The sequence below is a fragment of the Nannobrachium achirus genome (genome assembly GCF_963921795.1).
Source record: "Nannobrachium achirus genome assembly, chromosome: 12".
In the NCBI taxonomy this organism is placed as follows: Eukaryota; Metazoa; Chordata; class Actinopteri; order Myctophiformes; family Myctophidae; genus Nannobrachium; species Nannobrachium achirus.
In genome coordinates, this window is record NC_137832.1 from 46,432,566 (window position 1) to 46,441,756 (window position 9,191).

The 9,191-nt window shown below is 41.9% G+C and overlaps 1 protein-coding gene across 1 annotated transcript in view; it reads right to left on the reverse strand.

The window, feature by feature from the left end:
- Positions 1 to 3,079: 3,079 nt before the first annotated feature.
- tmem8b (transmembrane protein 8B) overlaps positions 3,080 to 9,191 on the reverse strand; it is a gene marked incomplete at both ends in the record, with an annotated part of 29,227 nt that continues 23,115 nt past the window's right edge. Inside the window, 2 exons of the mRNA XM_080739038.1 lie at positions 3,080 to 3,415; positions 7,895 to 8,011. Coding sequence (XP_080595164.1) covers positions 3,080 to 3,415; positions 7,895 to 8,011 — 453 coding nt within the window. The remainder of the gene's footprint in view (positions 3,416 to 7,894; positions 8,012 to 9,191) is intronic.

Genomic DNA, 9,191 nt, shown 5'->3' on the forward strand with positions numbered 1-9,191 from the left:
CAACTTCACTATAAATGTTCCTGTGTGAGGGGAGAGGCAGTTGAGAAACAAAGCTCTTACATTAACCTTTGCTGACCTATGCCAAACATAATATTGTCCTCTCATTCCAAATTGCATGTTTTCCAAGAGAAGAAGAGAGCAGAGAGGGAAATTTACAATAAAGACTGTAAGTGCCCTCCAGTAACCCATCATCATTATTGTTTCTAAGCCATTCTGAAAAGTTTCCAACTCAAGAAATGGTTTATTGTATATAGCTCCATAATCCAAAATGAGGATGTTATGAAAACTATAATCCTTACTCCTTTTTTTAATTTTAAAATGTATATGTTTGCATTCAGTGTACTGTATGTTGCTACCACACAAAGGGATAACACCTTATGAAACTAATCATACAATACAACTAACCAGCACCCACGTTGTGTAAGTACTAGCAAATGCACCCCCCTGTCCCATCCATCTGCGTGTCTATTGCTATGGGTGTGTTGGTCTTCAAATGTGGTATGGTCAGGCTTTTAGGTGGAATGAGAAAAGTCAGAAAGGGACTGTGCCTTAGGCCGGCTCTGTCCTAGTCGATATTGACCTATAACAGTATAGGCAGGTTTACAAGGCACGCACACTGCTTGCAATCAAAATCCATCTGAATGCAACTGCAACACACCACTCACTCACTCAGGTTCAAAAATCATTTGTGGGCCACATTATTATCCATGTATTGAATCAGCACTAGCCAATTTCCCACCAAAAACATAAATTGTTTTCATGCTCAGAAACAGTAGATAAACCATTTTCAAGCATTAGATTTTTCATTATACCTTGCTCTGCGTTTTTGCAGAGATGAGCAGAGAAGAGAGAGCGACAGAGATAAATAAATCAATAAATAGCCTACACGTTGTTGCTGATAGAAAACATGTTCACTTTTTTTTTTTTAGCTTTTGTTTCCCCATCTCCTGACATTGTTATATTCATTCTGCTCCGGTAGATGGTTGTACGCTTTTACTTCACATATGAGCATGTATAGGCCTATTTTCGCTCACTTTTCCATGTTATTTAAATAGCAATGTAGAGTACAGGCACAGCTGGCTCTTAAAGGGAATGGGAAAAGAATAATGATTGGTCTGATTCATGTTATTATGCCCAAAACACACCCATCAGAGATTAAATAGAACCTATTGCACTTTGTGCTGTACTTTAAGCACAGATTGTCCAACATGAAGTTGGACATTCCCTTTGGCTGCCATGAATTTCAATGTTATTTTTTTTTGCTGGCAGCTGGAATACCATGTGACCAGTTGTAAACAAAAAAATTGTCTTAAAATAATCACATGGCTGTCTTGTAATTGGGAGGGAAAAATGTAAACCGGAGCAATGAATAATACTGGAGACACAGACACACTGTGCAGCAGGGGGAATAACTTGTCATTGGCAGTGAAGGGGTAATGAATAAATGACGAGTCGTCATTGGCTGTACTGTGGCAGTTAAAGTGTAAGGTATGGCCCATGCGTTTTAGATCATGTAGTCCACATTTTGCCATAGGCCATCTAAAAATAAGGCCCATGATCTGTATTGCATGTCATGATAATTTGATCCATTGTAACTCAGGTAAATTATGTTTAGATTTTAGAGTTAAATTAACACATAATTTAATAATGTCTTCATTCAGCATACTTTGGGTTTGTGATCCTGGCTTGCAAAGGCCATACTTGCATAAAGAAATTCATTCTTTTTTTTTTTTGTTCTTAATATTATTGAACTTTTTTATATGTTAATAATCTTTACACAAGGTTAAAAAGTGTTGTAACAGCTCTAGACACAAGCATATCAATTCTAAACGAAACAGGCTAAGTTACAGAGTGTCTACAATATGTTGTAATGGACATGAGTTGAGCACATCTGTGTCTGGACTGTTGCTGTATGGTGAGTCAGTCGTTAAATATAGTAGAATTATTTATTTCCTGCTCCATCCGTGAGAGGATGCTGTTGACAGCTTCACTGCCCAGCTACCAGTGACTTCCATTAGACCTGAAATTGCAATATCGTGTCTTTGTGTGAGGGTTCACTGCCCCTAATGCTGTGAAGCTATACTCTAGTATGGAAGCAAAAGTAATACAGATTTAAAGAAAGAAAACATTTATTGTTTATGAATCCAGTGTCAGACAGGTCCTGGCAGAAAGAACAGAGAAGTTGAGGTCTTGGGTGTGAGGTCTAAAAATAATCCTGCCTCCCGCTCTCTTCCATCAGGCAGCTGGACTTTGGAATTGTTCCTGTTAAGAGCAATCAGCACATTTGTGTAAAAGCGAATACATTACAATTGCAAAAAAGACAATCTAACATTCCACATGACTACTAGATTTACATTTGAACGTCTGTGATGCCAATTGTGGTTTATACATACTATATTATAAAAATGTACAGAATAACATTGTTTTGTGTCTCAGTGCAAAAGATATTCCAAAAGAATATCATAAAAGCCGTGCCCTTGTTAATGGTTCGCATATCTCCCCCGTCTGCACCCAAATCGTAAAATAGCTGGCCTTTTTTAGGAGACCGTCAATAAATAACCAACATAACCAGTTTTACAGTCACCGTCAAGTAGCAGCAGTGTTTCAGCTTTGACTTTAAATACATATTCACAAACATCGTGTCACTGTACACCCACAATTCATTAGAACAACTTCAACAATGGATTAATAATTACAGCAGTGTTGATAATAATTACCATGACAATAACAGCAACCAAAAAAACAAAACAAAACAAAAAGAGTCAATGTGTCGTATTTGCGTTGACGTATTTACATTTGCGTATTCAAGTTCTGTGGCTTATTTTCCCATGTGTGAATTATTTTTTCCCCCAAGTAAAAGAAGGCAATGAAGGGCTGATTTATACTTAGCTGTGTGCCAGAGTCGAGCACCAAAATAGCCGATCTACAAGCTCAGAACATGGAGCAAGGCGACACTTTGTGAGCTTGTAAATAGGCTAATTCTGATGCACGACACGGTGCGCAACCAACTATGAATCAAGCATAAGTGTCTGTAAGGTAACGAGGGGGCTGGGAGAGGGTGGCAGGGGGTGGAGGTTTATCAGCTGGTACAGATGCTGTTGATGGAGATGATAGCCGGGTCCACCAGGCCCATCTCCTCGTGCTCGTTCACGCACAGCTGATAGCCGCAGCCCCGCCTGCGCTTCAGTGGGGTGACCTTGGCATCTGGCTTGGCACGCGGGGGAAGGAGGAAGCCCACGCTCCCCGCGATCAGCATGTGCCAGATGCTATGGATGTAGAAGTAGTTCTCCTCTGTCTCCACGAAGGCATACAGGGCCACGGCTGAAACGGCGATCATGGTCCCCGGGAAGAGGAAGAAGACCCAGCGCTTCCAAGTCGGGGGGTAGCATCGCCGCCGGCGGATGGTACGCACAGTCTGATGGGCCGGGGAAACAAACACAATACACGCGCACACACACACACACACACACACGCACACAAACAAACACAAATAATCATGTCCTACTCTTTTTCCTATACTGTTTTGTCATTTCTTCTATTTTCTCCCAATTTAGTCATTGCCAGTTGCCCACTGTGAACTGTGGTCCCTGTCACTGCCAACCACCACTGTTGGCCAAGGGAGGGTGTATACTAATTCACCTTGTGCCCGATACAAATAGAGTTTCAAGCCATTTCTTTTCACCTGACAGTGAGGAGTTTTGCTGTGGGATTCACTCTATCTCCCCAGATCCCCTCCATGCTGAACCAGTAGGAACTTCTGGTACAGTGACGTGGACGCAATCCCCTGTCGGCTTCCCACCCGCGAACACCAATGCCATTTGTGTTTGTTGGAGTGCCGGGCCAAGCTGGAGGCACCACTGCTGAGAATCAAACCCAGGTATCTGCGGTGGTGAGCAAATATTTCCACCTCAAACGCTCCCCTCACTCGCCCCTGTGTCCTAATCGTTTGACATAATTCCAACGACAACGGTCTCTAAACTCTGAGGACTTATACAAAGTCTGATTTCTTATACAGTACTGTATATTCAAGAATCCATTATACAAATATTAGCGAGAGAATTTGTTGGGTTTTTGGCTTAGATGCTTAGTTCTTAGTTAGTTCTATTTCCATTATTGTATATATATATATATATATATATATATAAATTCTCAAAGATAAATGTATGTATTTGGCATTTATTACCAGAAGCAGAGCTAAAACATTAATGGCCAGAGGGGGGACATCAAAAGCAGAGGCAAGGATTCCGCCCACAAACCCCAGCAAAACGAACTGGGAAAGCATGCATCCATATACAGTATTATGTAGGTACTAGATCACCTGTTATTTTTAAGACCACAGGAAATCCTAAATGATATCCCAATGAATCACTGCGCAGGAAAGGTCATTCTACTTTTAATGAAATCAGCACCCAGGCCAGCACAAAGCAAACATTTGCAGCATACGGTATAATATACAGTATATAGCGTACTGTGTACATGCAGCAGCAGCACCATGATGCAAACACTGGCAGCATATAATATAGTGTATTAAAATACATGCAGCAGTGGCAGCATGATGCAAACAAACACTAGGCAGCACATCACCGCTGGCGGCTGGAAACCTTGTACTGTATGTCCAAAACCCTTACTTTATACCAGGAAGTGGGGAAAATCACCTGCACTCCACTTGATTCCAATTTAGTTATTATTTAGTCACAAGCTCTTATTAATACTTTTCCTTGGTTCAGTATTTATACAACCCACTAACAGACGTAACCACTTTCACCTTCAAAATGTTTCCAAAATACTGAAAGCTGACGATCTACAAGCACAGTTGAATTGCAATGGGTGGTGAGCCTGAAGAAACATGAACTTTTTGCTACTTTTGCATGACACTGCACAACATTGCATTAACTTACAGAACATTATGCAAAAAGTTGAAATATGACATACAAGGTTTCTGCCCGAAAACTTTGTCTACTTTTGGCTTGACTTTTGTGCGACACTCTTGTATGATGAAGTATGGCATTCATTTATTTATGTTTTAAATGAAATATGGAGATACAAGGTTTCTGCACAACAGCAGCGATAATTTATAGTATATTAATATATGCAGCACCATACAGTATGTGGCCTTTATGGACCGTGTGATGCTTTTTCAATCAACAGACTGACAGCTGGTTACAGCTGGGGCGTACGACTGCCATGTCCTGCATGAACTAACGCAGTGCTTCATGTATACTATGTACAATTACATATAAAGCGTTCCGACTGCCTGTGTGCGTACTGTATATGGGATATGTAAATAATATTACTAGTGTGTGTGTGTGTGTGCGTGTGTGTGTGCGTGTGTGTGTGCGTGCGTGCGTGCGTGCGTGCGTGTGTGTGCGCGCGCGCGCGTGCCATTGTGTGAATCAGACATTTTGAAGAATATGTATTTCTAATGTTTTTAATTTTGAAAATAAAAACTCATGTTCTGTTTGAATCTACATAGACGGAATATTTCATAGTTCACACCTGTGGGTGCTGTATTCCACTATGTTGGTTCTCAACAGTTGGCAGACCTCACTGACATGGTCTTTTCATGCACATGTCTCTTCTGACTGTCTAAAACAAGGCTATTTATTGTGATAGAATTGATTTTGAACGCCATACCAAGCGTATCTGATTTAGTGCGCTTGGCACCCCTGCAAAGCACCAGACACACTGTGCCCTCTGCTTGACTGATCTCATTTGGTTGTGTCTGGGAGCACTCAGTGTGCCCAGCTTTGCGGAAACATGACAAGCTGATGTGAGGGGGCCTTCACCTAAAATGTACGATGCTCAGAACCTGGAAGCACGACACTGAAGAAGGCTGAAATGCTGACGTACGGTGGCAAAAAGCTGAGCAAGTAATTTGACTGACTTCTCAAGTAATGGAAGAAGGCACATACAGTAAATACTAAAAGGTGCACCACACAGTAAATCTGGAGTGTTCATTTAACTCTGAAAGTGTAAAAAACACAATACTGTTCATTAGCATTATGCCCATTTTAACAGGTCTTAGGAAATTGATATTATATCTTTATCCTGGTATGAGATGTCGTCTGGGATTAGGGATATTGTGATATAGCATAAATGTTATCAGTATTCAGCTTTTAATTAAGCCCTATTTTATACTTTTCACAACGTGTTGCATTGCAATGCTGTCTGAAATTGCCTATTTTTGCTATTTTATGATATTTGATTTTTTCCATATCACTTCATATGCATGGCAGTTTGTACTGTATAAACTAACGTTGCTGTTAGTGTATGATACCAGGCGGTACAGAAACCACAGGGCCTTCTTTTGTATGCCTCTTGACACAGCAAAGAATGTCATGCAGATATTTGTAAGGATCGTATTACAGACCATGAAAAAGCTTAGCTGCCTGCTCTACCCCAAAAAAGTGAACGTAATTGTGTAATTGTGGATTTAGCAGACGTCATGTCAGTGACTCTGATTGAATTACAGATGAGCCACAGAAAAAGAGTGAAAGGCTACGGCTTTGGGTGATACTGCAAAAATTTCACAAAAGATTGTACAACACTTTTTCTGAAGGGCTGTTGTTAATCTCTGAAGAATAGAAGGAATCTTTTGTACTGTAGGCTACCTTTGGTACTGTATCAAAGCTAGAGGGCTTATGCAGTGGAACTGAATAGCACTTCATCTTCCGCAGTTTTCTCAGCTCACAAAAGGGGCAGCTCTCCGCGCTACAACACCCACACTATATTCAGCACAAGGCTTTTTCTGGCGAGGCCAGAGACCTTGTTTCCAAACTCATGTTCGAGCTTTGCCGCCAAAGCATCTTTTTTTTCCTCCCAAACTGCGCCTGAAAGACTATTATTTTTTATCTTCTCAGTTGAGGGAGCACATTATGACTCGGAGAGCAGTCTGTGAAAGTACAAGCTGACTTATAATGGAACTACAACGCATGACTAATACCCACAAGCTGCGGAACATTTAAAGCTCCCTCTATGCTAATGTGGGGTGGCTTCAATGGTCAGAAAACCAATAGTTTCCAACCTGCACGCGCACCCGACGCCCCTGCAACCCTATGTGACTGATTAAGTCCGCCTGCCATGTCACACGTCACAGGATCAATGGGAAGGACAATGAAGACACTCCTCATCTGCATTCTGAGACCTGTGCTGGACTGTGGACAACTTGTAGGACAACCATAACAAGTTGGAGCAGTTAATACAAAACTGCTTACCTTCCTTTCCTTACCCATGAGAATTGTGGTCGTATTTTCACAGTTTTCTTCTCAGAGAATGAATGAGAGTTTTAAAACCAACCTTGTGAGATTTGCTGCATTTTTGTTCCATACAAGATTTTGTATTTATTTGCGATTTACAGCTACAAATTTAGAATTAAAATTATGCTGTTTTCACGTCCTGTGTTTCAAAAAATATTATCATGTGGACGTGGTATGATTTAGCTTTTTGCAAGCATGCATACGTTATGGCGGATCAATAAAACCACTCAGGGATTAAAGCATTTCAATTGAAGACATGATTAACCAGTTGAACCCCGAGGATTTGGTGTAGGGAAAAGAGCACACGAAGTACAGTTGCATCTCGGGTCCCTTTTTACTACGTATAGGGGGTTTCATTTCATCACTGTCCGGCAGAAACCTCTTACCTCCAAGTTTCACATTTGGATGTTTTTTCGTAAATTAAGCCCTGCCTCATCATATACATTAAAATTGTCACACAAAAAAAATGAAAATAGGCGTTGTGTGCTTGTAGATCGGCTATTTTAAAAAATAATAACAAAAAAAGGGAAGGTTTTGGACATACAAGTTTTCCACCCCGACAACGACGATTTGTTAACTGGTTAGTGCGCAGGATGTACAGTATGTACTGTATGTGTGTGTGTATGTGTTAGACTCACCCAGGCCACGGCCATGATGCCCAGAGCAAACAGGCTGGGGCCCAGCAGGTTCCACAGGCCATGGCGGTCCAGCTGCAACGCCATGGACAGAGACATGGCCCCCAGCAGGTACAGCACCTTGGGGAAGACCGCGTACATCAACAACAAAGGCCTTCCTCTTTCTGAAGGACATTACACTATTCATATTAAAATGAACACATTTTTGAATGGATTCTTGTGTGATATACTACAGGTACTGTATGGAGACACGCACACTGGCACGCACGCACGCACACACACGCACACACACACACGCACACACACACACACACACACACACACACACACACACACACACACACACACACACACATGTTGTATATATTTTAAGATGGCATATGCTACAGGCAACCTAAAAACGATAGAGCCTCTCCATTGTTCTGTGTCCTGGGCAGAGGCAGATTTATGTTCTCTAGAGAATAGAAGAGGATGGGGGGGGGGGGGGGGGGGGGGTATTGTTGCACGTTGCAGGGAAGGGGGTATATTGGAGAAGAGGAATATGTGTGTTCTAGCAGTCTCCTGTTCTAGAAAACAGAAGAGGGAGGGGGTATTATAGAAGAGGGATGGAGGTATTGGAGAAGAGAGATGGGGGTATTGAAGAAGAACAGCTGGGAGTAGAGGAGGGATTGGGATATTGTAGAAGAGAGATGGAGATATTGTAGAGATGGGATGGGGGTATATTGTAGAGGAGAGTTGGGGTATTATGAAGAAGGGATGGGGTATTGAAAAGGAGAGATGGGGTATTATGAAGAAGGGATGGCGGTATTGAAACGGAGAGATGGGGTATCGAAAAGGAGAGATGGGGTATTGTAAAGAAGAGATGGGGTATTATAAATTATAAAAGAGATATGGGGGTATTATAAAGGAGATATGGGGTATTGTAAAGAAGGGATAGGTGTTTTATGAAGGAGGGATGGGGTATTATGAAGTATAAAAGAGAGAGGGGGGTATTAAAGGAGAGATGGGGTATTGTAAAGAAGGGATAGAGGTATTATGAAGGAGGGATGGGGGTATTGTAAAGCAGAGATGGGGTATTATAAAGGAGAGATGGGGGGACTGGAGAGCAGGGACACAGTGACCTGCCTGCAGGAGAGCAGGACTAATTGGTGCAGACTGAGTAGGAGAGGCTGGGTGTGATGACGCCTGTGGACTCTGTGCAGCACCAGTCATCAGTCACACTGCACCACTGGATGATAGCATACACGCACGCACGCGCACGCACGCACGCACGCACGCACACACACACACACACACACAC